At 43.7% G+C, this 20,847-nt stretch overlaps 2 protein-coding genes across 5 annotated transcripts in view; one reads left to right on the plus strand and one right to left on the minus strand.

The window, feature by feature from the left end:
• On the plus strand, positions 1-14,710 carry nlk2 (nemo-like kinase, type 2). 3 transcript variants are annotated; one of them, XR_008827319.1, is made up of 12 exons: positions 10-2,678; positions 4,826-4,955; positions 5,921-5,976; positions 7,847-7,953; positions 8,205-8,290; positions 8,671-8,880; positions 9,483-9,584; positions 10,024-10,110; positions 10,594-10,792; positions 11,396-11,489; positions 11,803-14,210; positions 14,249-14,710. XR_008827319.1 is itself a non-coding variant. In XM_056374042.1 (11 exons), the coding sequence occupies exons 1-11, from the start codon at positions 2,185-2,187 to the stop codon at positions 11,855-11,857; spliced, it is 1,620 nt and encodes a 539-aa protein (XP_056230017.1). In that variant the 5' UTR covers positions 10-2,184; the 3' UTR covers positions 11,858-14,710. The 3 variants fall into 3 exon arrangements, 2 of the variants coding, with proteins under 2 accessions (XP_056230018.1, XP_056230017.1); XM_056374042.1 differs by having other exon boundaries at positions 11,803-14,710; XM_056374043.1 differs by lacking the exons at positions 10,024-10,110; positions 10,594-10,792; positions 11,396-11,489; positions 11,803-14,210; positions 14,249-14,710 and adding an exon at positions 9,766-10,013 and having other exon boundaries at positions 1-2,678.
• The window catches only part of LOC130167649 (Na(+)/H(+) exchange regulatory cofactor NHE-RF3-like), a 15,548-nt gene continuing 8,170 nt past the window's right edge, over positions 13,470-20,847 (minus strand). The window contains exons 7-12 of one of the 2 annotated variants that reach the window (XR_008827320.1): positions 17,564-17,700; positions 17,273-17,480; positions 16,376-16,572; positions 16,186-16,302; positions 15,449-15,530; positions 13,470-14,945 (exon numbers count right to left, since the gene is read on the minus strand). Coding sequence is in view for 1 of the 2 variants with exons in the window: in XM_056374044.1 (XP_056230019.1) it covers positions 15,507-15,530; positions 16,186-16,302; positions 16,376-16,572; positions 17,273-17,480; positions 17,564-17,700 (683 nt within the window). In the remaining variant the exon portion in view is untranslated. Of the gene's footprint in view, positions 14,946-15,200; positions 15,531-16,185; positions 16,303-16,375; positions 16,573-17,272; positions 17,481-17,563; positions 17,701-20,847 lie in introns of those variants that run through there. The other variant, XM_056374044.1, reaches the window with a different exon arrangement.

Consider the following 20,847-nt stretch of genomic DNA (forward strand, 5'->3'; position numbering starts at 1 on the left):
TGCAATATTTAGATTAGATTAGATTAATTTTATTAATCCCACAACTGGGAAATTCATTTACCACAGCAGAAAAATAAACATCTATAGAATAAACATCTATGGAAATATACAACAAAAATACACCAAATATACACTAATAAATACAATATACATTTGTAAGCTGATATGTCACCACTTGTTGGTGCAATCACTTTCATCACTGGGAAGGTGAGGCACTGAAGAGTGAAGAAGCTGTTCACCGAGATCCACTGTTGTACTTTTTATAATTATATAATATATATATTATATAATAATGTTTTGCTCATTTCCCATAGACAACCATAAAAAACAATATAAAATCGATTATTACAGATAAAGTAATAAAGTAAAAGCACCCACCTAAAAATGCTTAAAAATTATATAATAAAAATAGTGTGAATCACATAACCAGCAGAAGAGCCAGCTGAGATAATGAGAGAACTATCTAGTGGTGAGGCTGAAGATTACAACTGATCCGCAGCTGGTTAGTTTTCTGTCTTTTCACCGCGGTTTGACTTGGTAATGACATTACATCAGATATAAACTGATCAGGTTGTTTATTCAACAGCAATACTTAATCAATAGGCTACTATTAACATAGCTAATAATAATTGATACGTGATTAATAAAAACTGTCACAACTGCAGAAAAAACAACTTGAGGTTTACAGGACACGTTCAGGATCTGAGGGTCCTCCTCATGTTGTCCCAGCCCGTGGTGGGCTGCAGTTCCCCGGGAACATGATGCTGTCTTCTGTGTGTCCTCTGGACCTGTTTTCCTCAGTTATTGAACTGTTCGGTTGGTTTCGGTCTGTTTTCACCGGATGTATCCCCGGTTGTCATTGGCTATTCAGGAGCAGGTGGCCCCGCCCTCACGCGTCACTGGCTGCCGGCAGTGACAATCAGGGATATTGCCGTGACGTCACTGCGGTGCGGCAGATGATTGGTTGTCCGTCGCGCATAATCTCATCACCGACTTCCTCTGGTTTTGTTCACCATGTTGGATCCGCTGCTAGTCTCAGCCGCCGTGTGACCGACAGTTTGATCATGTCAGCGGCAACGGAGCGACGTCGGCCCGACGTGTAGCGGCTCCACCGGGCTGCTTCCTGTTGTTCTGCTGACAGCGGGGCTCATCGACGGAGGCTCGGCTGTTCTGATGCAGACACACGGACTCCTCTCAGCTAGCTCCGGGCTGTCAGGTCCATCTCCGCGGTCTCCTCTGTAGCTCCTGTCAGCTCCTGGCAGCGGGAGCTGATCCCGCATTAAAAGGATTTAACTTTGTTCCCGCGTTGTTTTTTTATCCTCCGTGGGTCGTTGACTTGAGGAGACGGGGACAGTCCAACGCGGCAAACACGGCGCTGTCGATGGGGGAAGTAAGTTGTTTTCCAGCCGTGAGCGAGGATTTCTCTGGTCCTGTTCCGAGTCCCGAGTCCTGCTCTGAGGCTTCGTGTCTGTCACAGTGATGGGGGTCTGGGTCCTGGAGCACGGCTCGGTGGATCGGTGTAATAATATGTGAGTGGCGTGGACAGCCGAGGCCTGGGCCTGCCTGCCTGCCTGCTGTACTGTGGCCTGGGCTGGGATACAGCTCCTCTGCACCGGATCAGCAGTGTTAATTACGGCCGGAGATTAGCCCCGCTGACGGAGGGCGGTCTGGAGGAGGATTCACTTCGGAGGAATAGATGAGATTTCCCGGCTGCGGGAGGAGGACGGCTCTGGACCGGGGCGTGTGGCGAACTTGGACACTTTTAAGAGATGAAGCTCCGCTGCCTCCCATGTGACAGGCTTTAGATCACACTACTATCAGGAGGGAGGGGGCACCTCCATCATGAGGGACATCTAGGACCACCACTTTTATCTATTGAGGGGGGGCCGAGTCTTTCTGAGTTGAGTTGTTGGCGCAGGTTTCAGAGCTACATGCTCGTGCTCTCCGTCATTAGCCCCGGGCCCCCGCAGCCTGATGGAGAACCGCTCACTAAATTAATGTAGAGCCAGAGGGTCACTATGATGAAGCGGCTCTGCACGGGTCCTCTGGCCGCAGAGTGAAGCAGCTGCTGCTGATCATTCAGACCTCACATCACTTTTCTATGTTTCTCCAAGTTTGATGAGTCCCGTGTTGCAGCCGTGTAGCCGTTAGCATCACTTCTGACAGGACGCTTCGCGGCAGTGGATGGCTCTTTGCGGCACAGCGGCTACAAATGTTACAAAAATGATGGCTGCTTATAACGGTGGCTCCTCGGCAGTGGCTGCCCATCACCCGCACCACCACCACCAGCTCCAGCACCTCCCGCCTCCCCACATGCACCACCACCACCACGCTGGCCAGCATCACTTGCAGCACCCGGGCTCCGCTGCCGCCGTGCACACGGTCCAGCAACACACGTCCACGGCTGCCGCTGCGGCGGTGATGCTCAACCCCGGCCAGCAGCAGCCCTACTTCCCCTCCCCTGCCCCCGGACAAGCCCCCGGGCCGGCGGCGGCCGTGGCTCCCGCCCAGGTTCAAGCCGCCGCTGCCGCTGCTGTCAAAGCCCACCACCACCACCACCACCACCAGCAGCAGCAGCATCAGCAGCAGCAGCAGCAGCAACACACACACCACCTACAACAGCAGCTGGACATAGAGCCTGACAGGCCCATCGGCTACGGAGCGTTCGGGGTGGTCTGGTAAGTGCACTGGCCCGGACCAGGGTCCACAGAGGCGACAGCCGGCCCGCCTTTACCGGTGTTCCAGCTGTTGTCAGTTAAATGATGTTTCAGTTAGTAACTACACCAACTGACAACAGTGAAGCTCTGTGATGAATGAACCGTCACTTTCTACTGTGGTGATGCAGCTCTGTTCAAACAGACACAGGTCAGAGGTCATTCTGATGTTTTAATGAGTTATTACAACAGATCTCTACTCCCACAGAAACACCAGGGGTCAACCTGCATACAGAGATTAAACTGTTACCAAGGAGAAAGCACATTTCAGAAGAAAATAAATAAACAAATAAATAACAATAATAAATAAAATGAAATAATGTAATAATAAAATCAAGACCGGTAATCGGCTTCACCTCGTCTTTACACTGGGACACAGACTCCTGAAGAGGAGGCCCTCTGGCCTGGTCCTGCTCCTGAGAACGATCAGCTGTGATGTAAACATGATGTGTGGTAAATGGCTGGAAACATTCTGTGGTGACATCACTGGAGTCACTCAGTTTAGTTTGATAGCAAAAAGTCAGTGTTATCTGAAACTGAGCACATGGCATTTAAAGGATGTGGCATTGACCAGGCAGGGAGGGTCTACTGACAGATCTTACCAAGTTACATTATGGGATGTGTAGGATCCTCTGTGTTTGGAGCTCGACCCATATGTTAGACCAAAGGTCAAACTGTCTCAGCCTCTGTCAGTCCAGAATAATGTTCTGACCTTGTGTTCAGCTCACACCTCACATGGTTTATTAATGTTCACTATGAAACATAACCACTGCAGTCTGTGCCACACACACACACACACACACGCACACGCACACACGCAGAGTGACGTGACTGTTCACAAGTGCAACACAGACTCTTCATGAGTGTGTGAGCAGCAGCAGCTGGTCAGTTCAGGAGAAGCTGCAGCGACAGACCTGTCTCGCTCTGTTAACTGCTAACTGAGTAAACTGCTAACTGAGTAAACTGCTAACTGAGTTAACTGCTAACTGAGTTAACTGCTAACTGAGTTAACTGCTAACTGAGTTAACTGCTAACTGAGTAAACTGCTAACTGAGTTAACTGCTAACTGAGTTAACTGCTAACTGAGTTAACTGCTAACTGAGCTGTTAACAAAGTATAAAAGAGCCAGTGAAGACTGTTTGTGGTTTAACAGCCCCGTGCTGGGCAGTTGGCAGGTGACAGGTGTGTTTAGTGTTTGTGTTCTTGTGCAAAGTCAGTGTGTTCACCTGGTTCCATGTTTACATCCCTGCTGATCAGAGTCGGAGCTGATGAATACATATGTCTGCTATGACTCATGTGACCTGGGAGTGAATGATGGTTGTACCTTTCACACTCAAGACAAAAGCCAGATAAAAAGTGTAAAAACACCGAACACAGACACCAGTGGATAGGTTCATTTTTGTAGTCTGAATTTGACCGTCTGAGAGGAGATGTAAAACTACAATGAGATGGTTTTTGGTTCTTAAAACCACGAATATATCCTCTTATGGATCAACACTTCAAATAAAACACAGGAGAAGAAGAAAACATGGAGCTTTAAGGTAAAAAATGAATTTTAGAATTGAACCATCTAACTATCCACGTGACTGTCCCACAGCACTGTGGTCCTGGTTCCTGTTGAGACTGCAGGCTTTCTGCTGGTGTTGGTGAAACCCGGGTCTTAGTCCTCTGCCATCTGTCTCCTCACTGATCCTATTTGAAAAGGTTCACTGAAGGTTGCACTGACAGCGCTGCAGTGTTACACCTGCTCCGCTCCTCACGAGGCGTCACCTCTGCCTCCTGTGACTAATCACTAAGAAAGGTGCTCAGCAGCAACACGCGGAAGGCTCATCATCATCATCATCATCATCTTCGTCACACTAACAGCTGGTTTTGACCATCCAGCTTGTACAGAACATATTAAAACCTGACTGAGTTGAGGTAGTTTTTTACAGCTTGTTGTAAACTGACGTCTGTGGAACTGGTTTTATAGAGATGGATCAGAAAAGGTGGGGGTGGGTTGGGGTCCTCTGATTTCATGGTGTCTGACTCAGTAATTACTGTAGCTGCTGGACACACTTACTACAGGTGACACCTTCAGAGTGTCATGTGGTCTCTGTGGTCTCCTCCAGGTCGGTGACTGACCCCAGAGACGGGAAACGAGTTGCCCTCAAAAAGATGCCCAATGTCTTCCAGAACCTGGTGTCTTGTAAGAGGGTGTTCAGGGAACTGAAGATGCTGTGTTTCTTCAAACATGAAAATGTAAGTACACATCAGTGCTGCACACACATGGACCTCCCAGCACCTGGTCTGAGGGGGTCTGGATCCTGAGCCAGTTGTGAAGGAGCACTCAAGGAGTTCAACGCTCATGTGACTCTGCAAGTTTTCCCACTGACAGTGGATATATTCTTACAGTGTGAGTTAGTTAGTCAAGTCTACTGACAGGTAGACTATAGGTGTGCGTGTCTGTCTCTGTCACGTGACCCTCTGACGTGTCATGGCGGTCCCTTTAGAGTGTCCCAAACCACTTCCCCTCACATCCAGACGAACTGTTTGACCATCGTCCCTTTACTTTGTAATTAGCTAGAGAGAGAGAGGTCAGAGGTCAGATCAGTAAATGCAACACCTGACATATTTTCATTTAAGTAGTTTTTCTCCTTCACTGGATCTTTGTGGTAAAACAGTCTGAGGACTTTAATGCGTTTATTAGAATCAGAAAACAAAGCTACAACATGACCCCGATAAAGTCAGACCTTTTTCTCCCTACATCCCCTCACCTGGACTCACCTGGACTCACTGGGATCTGTACTGGGAGTGATGTCTGCTTTAATGTTCTCACACAGCACCTGTTTCAGTCACTGTCTCTGACTCTGGTTCAATGAAGCAGCTTAATGGTTCCTCTGTGAGAAGAGATGGAGCAAGTTCACCACCACAAAATTTCAGGTCTCGGGCTGAGTGACAGTAACTATGGTAACAGCATGAGAAGATTCTCGGTTCAGTCGTCTGCTCAGCGACAGTTTAGGATAAATAAATTGATCCTGAACTCATCTTCTATCTCTGGGATGATGAGACACGCCATGGTTTAGCTCCGCCTTCCTCATTTGCATACTGAGCTCGGCTCACAGAGGGGGCGTGAAACACTTACTGATACCAGGTGTAAACACAGCCTGTTTATAAGGTGTCCAGGTGCAGATGAAACCTCTGACCACAGCTTCCTGTCTCCTCAGGTTCTCTCTGCTCTGGACATCCTCCAGCCTCCTCACATCGACTACTTCGAGGAGATGTATCCTTCACCTGCTCTGATGTGTGTTCAGTCGTTTTCTACCTGTGGACAGACGGTGTGTGTTCTCTCTGTGCTGCTTCATCAACAACATGAAGTAACTGGATCTTTAATGGTCACAGCTTCTCACAGAAAGTAAACACAACACAGCAGCTTTCATCTGGGTGCCAAAGACTCACTCACTCACTCACTGTACGACTGTGTTAAACACAGAGGTCTGTGGTCTGACAGATGAACAACCACTAACGAAATGAGACAACCTTCAGCTCGTCTCATCTTGTGACTTCTCTTTATCTCTGTATGGGATAGGAAGCTATTTTTAGTTTGTCAGAAACATGGAGGAGATTTGCCTGTAACATTGTTCATGTTCACACACACACACACACACACACACACACACACACACACACACACACACACACACCCTTCCTGAGGATGTTATTATGTCTGTTGTCCACTGAGAGGAAACATCCACTCAGGAATCATAAAGATTCTCCTCCTAACTGCAGAATCATCACTTTGTAAAGGTTTCTTCTTCTGTGGTAAATATGGAGGTCCTGCCTCGTCTCGTCTGGTCCTCTCATGGACCTAAATGTGGATGAAATCTGGATCTGAAAGCTGCAGCTGCTAAATTTGACTCATTTTTCACAGACCACCGAAGGTCCTGATTTAAATCTATGAAGTTAATCAGCTTAAGTTATTGATCTGATATAAACTGATCAGTTAGGGAGAAGAGATGTTGAGTTGTTGGGACACAGACATCCTGTTGTCCAGTGTTGTCACAGAGTGGAGCATCTTTAATCTGATGAACATCTTTGAGTCCAGACACACAAGCAGCCTGATGTATCTCCTTGTTGTTTGTCTCCTTGTTGTTTGTCTCCTTGTTGTTTGTCTCCTTGTTTGTCTCCTTGTTGTTTGTCTCCCTGTCGTTTGTCTCGTCGTTTGTCTCCTTGTTGTTTGTCTCCTTGTCGTTTGTCTCTTTGTGGTGGATGTAGTGAACCTGTGAACAGTCACAGGCCGATGATCAGGATAAATTTATCAGCAGCTGGTTTCAGGTGCTCTTCCCTTTACAGCTGAGGCTTCCTGCTGACTCAGGACTCTGTGGTCATGGGGGCCCTGTGAAGTATTGTCTTCTAATTAGTTTATTGTGCTGGCTCCATTATTCAAAGAACATGAAGCAGCCTGAAGTCCTGCTGTGCAGAGTTTTGTATTGTGCAGGGATCCAGGTTAATTCATTTGTCTGCAGATGAAGGCTTCGGTTTATGGACAGTCAACAACAAACTATCATGAGATACGACTAAAAACTTGTCTTAATTAAATTCAGCCTTAGTTTGTGCCTGATGAAGCAGAGTTTAGAGTTTACAGTCTTTTTTGTTACTGAATGAGTCTCCAGACCTCTGTGATCCTGGATCCAAACACAACAACCTATGCTGGTCCTCTGTTCACAGGATCAGTTCTGTTTACCTGAATGGTGTGATTTCATTTCAGTTCATTTGTCTAAGTGAAGCAGCAGGACCTGATCTGTGGGTTCAAAGAAAGGAAAGGAATGACCTGTTTCCTGTTGTCGTGGAGCTCCAGGTTCTTTTCCAGACCTGTTTAAAGAAAGAAATGAAAACTGGCGACTGTAGCTGGTTCTCAGCTGGTCCTGTTGGGTTTAGATCATTGTGTCCTCTGAGTGAAGTTTGTCATGAGGAGCAAAGAGTCCTTGACAATATTATTATAAAGTATGAACCATTATAATCATGTGAGTAGCTGGTTCAGTGTTATCAGTGTCTTTACAGTGAATGTCTTCCTGTGTCATTGTCCACTGGTTTTCAGTCAGATGTGCTGTTGTTGGCTGTTTGGAGTTTGACCTTAACTTTCCACTGGTCAGTTACGTGGTGACTGAACTGATGCAGAGTGACCTCCATAAGATCATCGTGTCGCCGCAGCCTCTGAGCTCAGACCACGCCAAAGTTTTTCTGTATCAGATTCTGCGAGGTACGTTCTCCTTTCTGTCAAGTTGTTTGTTGTTATTGTGAAGTAAAGAAACCTGCATCAGGAGCCTGAATAACGTCAGTATGGAAAGTATCAAGGATGATATCAAATATAAATGTTCCGTACCGGTTGATTAAAAGTCGTGCTTTGTCACAGATAAATGAGCAGACACCAGTTTAACCTTCAGTCCGGTTGTTTCACTGATATCTGATGTAATCTGTTGTCTCTCCCTCCTCCACCTTCGTCATCATCAGGACTTAAATACCTTCATTCTGCCGGGATCCTGCACCGAGACATCAAACCTGGAAACCTCCTGGTCAACAGCAACTGTGTGCTCAAGGTGTGTCAAAGGCCTCTGAGTGTACTACAATGATCCAGTCCGACCTGAGGACAACAACACGACAAAAACATCACAACAGCATCACAACACAACAACACAACAACACATGACCTGTGGAACTTCAGCTCTGAGGTCCAGATTGTGTCAGTCGGACTGGGTTCAGCTCTAGTTCAGGTTGTTTGTTGTTTATGAACTCAGTTTTAACAGGTGTTTTAAAGACAAACAGATTGAGGACAGACAGAGGACAGACTGAAGACAGATAGAGGACAGACTGAGGACAGGCAGAGGACAGACTGGCTGAGTGTTGACTCAGACTCAGGGAGGAGAGTAAGGACAGGAGGTGGCAGCAGGTGAAGTAACGTTTGAATCACTGTCCTCAGATCTGTGACTTTGGCCTGGCTCGGGTGGAGGAGTCGGATGAGTCACGTCACATGACTCAGGAAGTGGTGACACAGTACTACCGAGCTCCGGAGATCCTCATGGGGAGCCGCCACTACTCCAACTCCATCGATATCTGGTCGGTGGGCTGCATCTTTGCTGAGCTGCTGGGGAGACGCATCCTGTTCCAGGCCCAGAGTCCTATCCAGCAGGTGACCACATGAATCATTCATTCATCTCACTGTGTTTTCTACTGTTCTCCACCACTCAACACTGACATCATCTCTCCTGCGCCCGGTAGGCTTTTAATTTGAAATATCTGCAGGAAGTGTTGAGTTGAGTTGATGCAAACTGATTCTAACAAATTAGTGACTGAAGGTATTTTATGGAAGAAATGATGAATAATTATACTGTGTGTGAGATTCAGATTCAGATTCAGATTCATTACCCAGCCCACACACACAACCTCAGAACTCAAGGCAGGGCAGTTGTGTCAGAGATGATCAGCACCTGGGTCAGTACAAGGAACAACAAGCCACAATAAGTCAAATAAATAAGAATAAAACAAGTAAAAACACATTATGTTACAGTTTCTATAGTAAATAAATTATATAAATACATAAATGACTGAATAAAAAAATGTAAACATTTTAAAATTTTCTGATAGAGGAAGGATTGAAGGACTTGGAGCAGCAGTTTGTTTACCTGAGGGGAACGTGTGTGTGTGTGTGTGTGTGTGTGTGTGTGTGTGTGTGTGTGTGTGTGTGTGTGTGTGTGTGTGTGTGTGTGTGTGTGTGTGTGTGTGTGTGTGTAGCTGGATTTAATCACTGACCTGTTGGGGACTCCCTCCATGGAGGCGATGAGGACGGCGTGTGAAGGGGCTCGAGCACACATCCTCAGAGGACCTCACAAACAGGTAACAGCTCAGAAACCAGAGAGTCTGTCATGTTTCATTTCCATTTATTTGAACATTTATTATTGAACAAATACATAAATCAATGAAATGTTCACTGGTGGGAGTCGGAGGGAACCTGATGGACTGGAAACTAAACTGGTCTCATGTAGGATTACCTGGTGTTCATGTGTGTTAACGACAGACTGGAGGACTCATCCAGTCCAGGATCAGACACACCTGTCTCACCTCATCAGTTTATAAACCCACAGTCCAGACTGCCTCTGCCTGGTTTACAGTCCAGTCTGAAGCCGAAGCCCACGCCCCCACCTGCAGGAGCAGCCTCCGCCTATTTCATCAGAACACATGACAACAAACAAACAGAGTGATGAGTGTTTGAACAGATGACGATGATCCTCGTGTCTCTGACCTTCAGTGTTGTTGTTGTTTGTGTTGCCTGCAGCCGTCACTTCCTGTTCTCTACACACTGTCCAGTCAAGCAACACATGAAGCTGTGCACCTCCTCTGCAGGATGCTGGTGTTTGACCCGGTGAGTCACATGACCACATCGACACAACACGGTGTCACAGTCAGCTGTTCGCACACAGACGATTCACATTTGGATTTGAACATAAATCTTCTTCCTGAAGCTGAGACAGTCCTTTGTCTCAGGTCCTCTTCCTCTTCCTCTCCTGTCCTTGTTCATTGTCACCAAGAAAAAGGTTAAATACAGGAAAAATGACTCACTGAACACTGTACCTGAAGGAACAGGTGAGATCTGATTGGTAGGTGGTTCTGACTCCTCGTCACAGTCCACCTGTCTGATGAGAACACACAGTACAGGTGTCAGTTTAATATGTGAATCTTCACCTGTGATGTTCAGGATGTCTTCTTCAGAGCTTCACCTGGTTTAAAGTCAGTCATGTGATATTTTATGTGGATGTTTGAGAAAACAGCGGCCCCTCCTCCCTCTGTCCCTCTCACCTGTTGTCTGTGACGGACGTTCACCGCTCAAACTTTGTGTCGTCTCTAGTCAAAGAGGATTTCGGCGAAGGACGCCCTGGCCCACCCGTACCTGGACGAGGGTCGACTGCGCTACCACACCTGCATGTGTAAATGCTGCTACACCACCTCCTCCGGTCGCGTCTACACCAGTGACTTTGAGCCGGTCACCAATCTGAAGTTTGACGACGGCTTTGAGAAGAACTTGAGCTCTGTGAGACAGGTCAAAGGTACGTCCACCTGCCGGCTCACCGCTCGGTCAGAACAACATGGCCACCAGTCTAGTTTCAGTTGAGTCAGTCACAGTCCACGAAGCAGAACATGACAGGTACAGGATAAAGTGTTGGGTCAGCACCATGTCTTCATCGGTAGACTCGGTCTGGTTCTGGTTTGGTCTCTCTCAGAGGGTCTGACCCTCAGTGTGAGGGTTTGAACGTTGGAAAAGGTGATTGTTGACCAATGTTCTTGTGTTACCTGTAACAGCTGATCAGCTGACAGGTTGGGTTGTCATGGAAACAGGAAGAGGCTCCACAGGGAACCTTTAAAAGTGGTTAGGCTCATTAACTGCAGGTCAGAGGAAACATCAGGCTCTGAACCTGAACTCAGTCAAGACTTTGATGGTTGGTTCCTCCTTTTAATTGAATTAATGTAAAATAATGTACAATTCTACAGTTTAATTAAATGAATGATGATTCTGATGTTCACGTGATGAGTCAATCTGTAGCTGAAGTCTTCACAGAGCGTGAACCTGTGTGTCTCTGGTTGCTCTTTAAACAGTCTAACAGTCAGTAAGTGAATGACTGGCTTCCTGACCAGTTGGTGTGTCTCCTCAGAGATCATCCATCAGTTCATTCTGGAGCAGCAGAAGGGGAGTCGAGTGCCGCTCTGCATCAACCCTCAGTCAGCTGCTTTCAAAAGCTTTATCAGGTAAAAACAGCAGGATATACATATATATGTATATATACACACACACATATACATACAGTATATATATATGTGTGTGTGTTTAAAACATGTTATCCTCTTTCCCTCTGTCTAATGGCCCGAACGGCCGAACTGACTGACCGACCCTTCATGTATTATTTTTACTTCTGGAGCTAGGCTAGCAGTCCAGTTCAGTCATTGTGCTAAGCTAGGCTAATCTCCACGTCCCCAAGCAGAGCTGCTTTAATGAACTGTATTTAAGTGGAGAATGACTCACAGTCTCTGACCAGGCTAACGTTATCTCTCTGTTGAACAGCTCCACAGTGGCTCAGCCCTCTGAGATGCCTCCGTCTCCGCTGGTGTGGGAGTAGCTGCTGCTGCTGCTGCGTCGCCATCGAAGGACAAGCTGCTAAACTGGAACCAGGACGTGTCTCAGCGTCTTCTGTCGTCTGCGTAGCATTTCACTGGAGAGCAGGACTCAGGTCTGAGGAGACTCCACTGCTGACTGCTGTATGTGCTGTAAGAGTGAGGCAAAGCTCTTTAGACCAAACCACAGACAAACCCACCTGCTCACTTCCTGATAGATTCACAGTTATATAATGTTTTCATACATATATTAATACAAATAAAACAGATGTTTATTTTAAATTTCTCTAATCAAACAGATTCATCTCCCATCACATTAAATTAGACTAATTTCTCCACCGGGTTGATTCAGTCCAGACAATCGACGATAGCTGATCACAGACACTTTTATAAAAACATTATTAAAGTTATTAAAGTTACAGACTCGTCCCTGAATGTTCGGCCGTGGTTTTAATGATGTAACAGATCGTTTACCAAAGACGAGGAGCCTCATGTATAAATGATGCATAAACAGTTTCTACATCAGCATGAGACACGTCAGGTCACATGGTTAAAGCGCCATTATCCACCACAGGAGTAACTGTCGGCTTCTTCCACAGCTCTTCTGCGCCCTAGAGGCCAGAACAGATCAGTGCAGCTTTAAAGGTGCTGCATGTAAATATTTGAGTTTTTAATGTTCAAAGAATGAAATAAAATTAACAGAATGTGAAGAAATAATAGATCTGACCTTAGAGATATCTACTGAAGTTAGCATGCTAACCAGCTAGCCCAGTGTTGTAATACCAATTTGTACCTGAAGAGGCGATAGTGAGTCGCTGTAGTCCAGTCTGCCTTCAGTCCAGCATAAGAGGCGGAAGAAGAACGAATGAAACCACGATCTGAACAGTAAGTGAAGAAACCAAAACATCCTAGATACAGGTGCTGATCAGGGGGTGGAGCCATGGTATCAAAGTCCCGCCCATGTGCTGTGTGTCTCTTGATGTCACTGCTGATGTCACTGCAGGGTCAGTGAAGGTCATTCACACTCAACTGAAGTGAATGTTTGATGAAGAGGTCTGATAGATCTAGATCCTGTCAGAGATCTGGACCACCTGTTGAAGCAGGTACAGCTGTCAGTCCTCCAGATGTTCTCAGACTGACGGGGATCATTGCCGACACTGAAACTTTAACAGAAGCAGGGTAGAAGAGTGAGATGTCTTCCTCTGCTTCTTCATGTTATTATGTTCAGCAGCATAATCCATTCGTTCAGTCTCTGTTGTCACCCGAACATGTGACCGACTCTTCTTCATGGGTTAATTAAGCAGCTCCAGTAGCTCCTCCTCTTCTTCTTCTTCTACACTGTCTCAGACAAACGAGCTTTGAAGTAAATTATTTAATATATTTTTAGAGTTGTTTTTTATCCTGTCCTCGTTAGCATGCGTCCTCAGAGTGTGATGATGTACATATGTGACATAGAGATCTACACTCCCTCCTAATAAACAAACCACTGTATAGAAAGTGTATTAGCCTGCACATTTCTCAGGCTGTGAAGTTCATTTTATTTTTAAAAGAAATGTATATATTTTCTTGATTTTTACCTGCAGCAGAACGAGTCGAGGATCATGATCTGTGTTGTAGATAAATCTTTGTTTTCTGATGTTAATGATTCTTCACGGCGACACTGTGTGAATATGTAAATGAGATTCACCGTGTTGGTCTCTACCTCTTGGCTTCGTTTACCTCCACACTTTTCTGCTTCATGTGGGGATGAATTCAAACACTTGAATGTCCATTCAAGCTTTTATACTGAAATGATGAAAATATACTGCCCCCACCCCTCCCCCTCTCCTGCACCAAGTGTAAACCATTCACCCAACATTTGAATCATCAGACGTTTGTATTAAAGCCAAGTGTTTCCTGACTGTTAGTCAATTTTACTCTTTGATAGAATAGGACCTGATGGGGGGGGGGGGGGGGTGTATTTGTCTTTTAATCAGATCAATATCAGTATTGATCAGATCATTGAATCTGAATCTCTGATTCAACCGAGTCATCACAGGAAAGATAAAGGTTGTTAATGATTCCTGATCCACTGAAACCAGGTCTGAAGTGGTCTCAGTCAGATCCAGGACCTGGTGGTTCATGTATTCATAGAGTTGTGTTTGGCAGTGAGAGGGTTAATGTCAGAGAACACACAATGAACAAACACCATAACAATAATAATTAATATTATTATTATTGTTTCAGACTGAAGCAGATTGTGAGTGTTTTTTCTGCTGGAAAGTGAATCACGACGATCATGTGTTTCACTCCGGGTCCAGGGTCAGACTCCGGGTCCCGGATCAGACTCCGGGTCCCGGATCAGACTCCGGGTCCCGGGTCAGACTCTGGGTCCAGGGTCAGACTCCGGGTCCCAGATCAGACTCCGGGTCCTGGGTCAAACTCAAGGTCTGATGTTTGATCTGTGTCTCAGTCTCATCTTCTGATGAAGAGTAACCTCTTCATCATCATCATCATCATCTTCTGTAGGAGACTGAATGGTGGGAATCTTCTCAGGAATGAACACAGCTGTCAGTGGTCCTCGCTGCCCCCCCCCCCCCCCCCTCCCCCTTCCCCTCTGTGTAGATACAGGTTTTTCCTCTTTGTTTTACTTTGTTGAATGAAGAACTTGAATCCTATTTTGAAACTTGTAGAAACTAACAACTACTGGACGACTGATTTACTGAAACTGTTTGTATATTTGATGTCATTTGAATAAACGTTGCAGTATATACAGAACATACATGTATCAGCTGACTGAACTCCACCCACAGGCTCCGCCCACAGGCTCCACCTGGAGAACAGTGATGTAAACATTAAATGTAACATTTAAAAAACAACACACCTGGTCGTCCATCCTTCTTTCTCTTCCTGAAGGAAATGAGGAAGACCTCGCAGCTCACCTTCATCAAGACTCATTCATTCACATCATCATCACACACTAAGGGGTGAAGATGTCGGGTCGGTCAATGTCACAGGATCAACACCAGCTGCAGTACCCAGAACCACCAGCAGGTGAAAGTCACAAGCTGCTGCCGCAGAGACTCAATGCGATGATGATGATAAAGGTCAGAGCTGTTGGAATAAAGATTCAAATATAACTTTATTAACATTATCAGTAAAGTATTAGGTATCAAGTTTTTTTTTTTTTAAACAATATATTTGTTGCCACCAATATAATTAAAAGTACAATAATAATGATAATACATTTTCATCATTTATAACTACATGTGTATGTATACATATATGTATATATATACATATATGTATATATATACATATATGTATATATATATGTACATATATGTATATGTATATATACACATACGTATGTATGAGAAGCTGAATATTTCAGTGACATTACAAAGTTGTTATCTTACAGTATATTACAGTATATTATAGTGCTTTACAGTATATTAAAGAAAATTATATTTCAGTGTATTAGAAGGATTTTCACTCTAAATGATGGTATTTTCATAATTGACAGAAAAAAAAAAATCTCTTTATAGATTTGGTCATAGACCAGAGTCCGCTACAGACTGTAGACCATCCAGGTCCTGGTCCCAGAGGACAGTTACACAGTCTGCTGGTTTAAACTTGAGCTTCTCTTCCTCTTCCTCCTCTGAGCTGATGACATCACAGGAAAGTGTCACCTGACAGCTGAAAACACAATAACATCAGACACTATGTTTTGTTACTTTTACATGTTCTGTTTTCACTCTGTCAGTGTTCAAACATCTACATTTATTATATGGATTATTATATCTGAGATTTATGAATTTTTATGTGAAAATATATAATACTGTGTCTCCTCAGAGACGCAACCTGTCAGTTCACCTGTCACTCACTGTTTGCACATCAATATAAGGAAGAAGGATTTTCCATGTGTAGAGACCAGGGGTCTGGCCTGGGGGACCGAGCAGGGGCCAGGGGCCACACCCACACATTATTATACTAATGGTTTCCCCAGGCTGCAGGTGAGTGCCCCTGGAGAACCTAAACACCTGGAGGCAAATAATTTTCCACCATAAATATATATATATATATATATACACATATACTTCTCGCCCGAAAAGATGCTGGGATAGGCTCCAGCCCCCCTGCGACCCTACTAGAGGATAAGCGGAAGAAAATGGATGGATGGATGGATATATATACTGTATTTCAGGTGATGTGAGACACAGCATTTTATATTTTCACTTTAACATTAGAATTCAAATAATGTTCATATGTTTATACTAAGGACAGAAGCAGGTGATTGTGCAGCTTTAATAAATATCTGATGATGTCACCCTCATTAACAGTAGGATCGTACTTGTGTGGTTGAAGGTCCTGACTGGTCTGAGTCTGTCTCCTGTCTTCTCTGGTTCTTGGTCTGCTTCCTGTCCAGGGTCCATGTGATGTGATGGAACAACAGGGGAGAGATGTCCAACTGCAGGAGGACAACAGAGAGTTAAAGACCGGCCCTCAGACCAGATCCACCACAACGCCCTGACTCCACCCACCTCTCTGTAGAATGCTCTTCCTGGTATGGAGATCGAGGTGAGGATGACTGTGTCTCCACTCTGTCTGATCCTCTTGACTATGTCCTCATGCTCCATGGATTCAACAGGTTCCCCGTTGACAGCCAGCAGCAGGTCTCCATCCTCCATCCCCGCCCCCTCAGCTGGACTTCCCACATCCACCTCCCTCAGCACATGGACTGGAGAGGAAGGGGGACAGGTTCAGATCAGACCACGTGAGTTTTACTGAAGGTTTGAATGTAGACCACGTGAGGCTGATCACACCCTGTGTGTCCAACACTGACCTGAGAGTCACAAGATCTCCATGGTAACGCCTTGAGAGCGTTCACATCATCAGGATGGTTGTATGATTACAGAGTTAGTCCAATGTAACTTTATTTCTTAAATATGAACAATGACCTTTGACCTGATGTGAGGCCGCCATGTTTGTTTTCAGGCTCTTCTTTAGTCTGATATGTCAGAGCTTAAGAACAAAACAACATGAATGTTGACAGGAAATGTGTTTACAAGTTGGAGCTTTCAGAACTGGTTCACCTGTATGCTGTGTGACTGTTGCCATGACAACCTGCCAGCCCGCTGACATTTACTAGTTTCTGAATAACGGATGCAGACGTCATGTTTTAAAATAGTTTTGTAATAAAATAACAATAATAATAATAATAATAATAATAATTACAATTATAATTCCAGTCTAAATCTCCATTATTCATTTTTATTTCCAAACTGTACGTATTCAGTTGTCCAGGTGTAGTTGGCAGGAAACTCACCTCCTGTTTTCTGAAACCTGTTTTGTTTCTGATTTGCTATAAACATGGTCTTTATGAACAGGCTCTACAGGTGAGTGTGTGTCACTTGTCCATCAGGGTCCATCAGTCTCACCTATCTGTCGAGAGCCTGCCAGCCTCTCCTGTCTCAGCAGGAAGCCGAACCCATCCAGGCCTTTAGCCAGGTGCATGGCCTTGGTGGTGTGGGGGAGTCTGCAGCACTCGGAGACCACAGGCAGGATGGGCATCCTTCTCCTGAGGTAGGAGGCCTCACTATCACGGTCAGCGACCAGCACCGTCACCGAGGCCACGCCCCTCTTCACCTGAGAACCACACACACTGTCACACACAGGTTCAGGATGAAAAACACACAGCTGAGGTGTGACTGAGGTGACTGGACTCATACAGTTCTGCTGAGAGTGGAGTGCGTGAGTGCTGAGACCAGGACGCCGTTGATCCAGATCAGTCTGTCTCCGCTGCAGACTCCGGCTTTCTCTGCTGGACCGCCGGTGACTGTGCTCACCAGATACTGACCCTTCTGACCTGAGGACACGCCCACACTGCTGTCATCATCATCATCTTTATCATCATCTTTATCATCATCATCACCATCATCACTATCATCATCATCTTTATCATCATCATCTTTATCATCATCATAATCATCATCATCTTTATCATTATCATCACCATCATCACTATCATCATCATCTTTATCATCATCATAATCATCATCATCATCATCAACATCATCATCATCATCAACATCATCACCACCATCATCATCTTTATCATCATCATCATCACTATCATCATAATCATCTTTATCATCATCATCATCATCATCTTTATCATCATCACTATCATCATTATCATCATCACTATCATCATAATCATCATCATAGTTATCATCATCATTATCATCATCATCAACTTTATCATCACCATCATCTTTATCATCATCATCACCATCATCACTATCATCATCATCTTTATCATCATCATCATCTTTATCATCATCATCACTATCATCACTATCATCATTATCATCATCACTATCATCACTATCATCATCATCATCACTATCATCATCATCATCATCATCATAATCACTATCATCATCACTATCATCATCATCACCATCATCATCATCACTATCATCACCATCATCACGGTCACTATCATCATCACCATCATCACCATCATCATCTTTATCATCATCATCATCACTATCATTATCATCACCATCATCACTATCATCACCATCATCACTATCATCATCACTATCATCTTCATCATCATTACTATCATCATCATCATCACTATCATCATCATCATCATCATGACCATCACCATCATCATCACTATCATCATCATTACTGTCATCATGACCATCATCATCATCACTATCATCATCATCATCACTATCATCATGAACATCATCATCATCATCATCATCATCACCATCATCATAACTATCATCAACATCACCATCACTATCATCATGAGCATCACCATCATCACTATCATCATCACTATCATCATCATCATCTTTATCATCATCATCATCACCATCATCATCTTTATCATCATCATCATCATCACCATCATCACTATCATCATCTTTATCATCATCATCACTATCATCATCATCATCTTTATCATCATCATCATCACCATCATCACTATCATCATAATCATCATCATCTTTATCATCATCATTATCATCATCATCAACTTTATCATCATCATCATCTTTATCATCATCACTATCATCATTATCATCATCACTATCATCATTATCATCACTATCATCATCATCATCACTATCATCATCATCATCATCACCATCATCATCACTATCATCATCATCATCACTATCATCACCATCATCACGGTCACTATCATCATCACCATCATCATCATCATCACCATCATCATCACTATCATCACCATCATCACGGTCACTATCATCATCACCATCATCATCTTTATCATCATCATCACTATCATCACCATCATCACTATCATCACTATCATCTTCGTCATCATTACTATCATCATCATCATCATCATCATCACTATCATCATCATCATCATGACCATCACCATCATTATCATCATCACTATCATCATCATTACTGTCATCATGAACATCATCATCATCATCACTACCATCATCATAACTATCATCAACATCACCATCACTATCATCATGAGCATCACCATCATCACTATCATCATCACTATCATCATCATCATCTTTATCATCATCATCATCACCATCATCATCTTTATCATCATCATCATCATCACCATCATCACTATCATCATCTTTATCATCATCATCACTATCATCATCATCATCTTTATCATCATCATCATCACCATCATCACTATCATCATAATCATCATCATCTTTATCATCATCATTATCATCATCATCATCATCAACTTTATCATCATCATCATCTTTATCATCACTATCATCATTATCATCATCACTATCATCATTATCATCACTATCATCATCATCATCACTATCATCATCATCATCACCATCATCATCACTATCATCATCATCATCACTATCATCACCATCATCACGGTCACTATCATCATCACCATCATCATCATCACATCATCATCATCACTATCATCACCATCATCACGGTCACTATCATCATCACCATCATCATCTTTATCATCATCATCACTATCATCACCATCATCACTATCATCACTATCATCTTCGTCATCATTACTATCATCATCATCATCATCATCACTATCATCATCATCATCATGACCATCACCATCATTATCATCATCACTATCATCATCATTACTGTCATCATGAACATCATCATCATCATCACTACCATCATCATAACTATCATCAACATCACCATCACTATCATCATGAGCATCACCATCATCACTATCATCATCACTATTATCACTATCATCATCAACATCATCACTATCATCATCATCACTATCATCATCATGACCATCACCATCATCATCACTATCATCATCATCATCATCACTGTCATCATGACCATCATCACTATCATCATCATCATGACCATCACCATCATCATCACTATAATCATCATCACTGTCATCATGACCATCATCATCATCACTATCATCATCATCATCACTATCATCATGACCATCATCATCATCACCATCATCACTATCATCTTCATCATCACTATCATCATCATCATCATCACTATCATCATCATCACTATCATCATGACCATCATCACCATCATCATTACCATCACCATCATCATCATCATCACCATCATCATCATCATCACCATCATCATCACTATCATCATGAGCATCATCATCACCATCATCATAATCACTATCATTATCACTATCATCATCACCATCATCTTCATCACCATCATCATCATCATCACTATCATCATCATCATCATCATCATCACTATCATCATCATCACCATCATCATCACTATCATCATGAGCATCATCATCACCATCATCATAATCACTATCATTATCATCATCACCATCATCATCTTCATCACCATCATCATCATCATCATCACTATCATCATCATCACCATCATCATCACTATCATCATGAGCATCATCATCACCATCATAATCACTATCATCATCACTATCATTATCATCATCACTATC

The sequence above is a fragment of the Seriola aureovittata genome, chromosome 4 (assembly GCF_021018895.1).
Source record: "Seriola aureovittata isolate HTS-2021-v1 ecotype China chromosome 4, ASM2101889v1, whole genome shotgun sequence".
NCBI classification, from domain to species: Eukaryota; Metazoa; Chordata; class Actinopteri; order Carangiformes; family Carangidae; genus Seriola; species Seriola aureovittata.

Excerpts from the sequence above, each read along its gene's own strand:
- nlk2 (XM_056374042.1), top strand. The coding sequence starts at position 2,185 with ATGGCTCTTTGCGGCACAGCGGCTACAAATGTTACAAAAATGATGGCT. Across the intron at positions 8,881-9,482 it reads CCCAGAGTCCTATCCAGCAG|CTGGATTTAATCACTGACCT; the intron begins GTGACCACATGA and ends GTGTGTGTGTAG. Across the intron at positions 10,793-11,395 it reads CTCTGTGAGACAGGTCAAAG|AGATCATCCATCAGTTCATT; the intron begins GTACGTCCACCT and ends GTGTCTCCTCAG.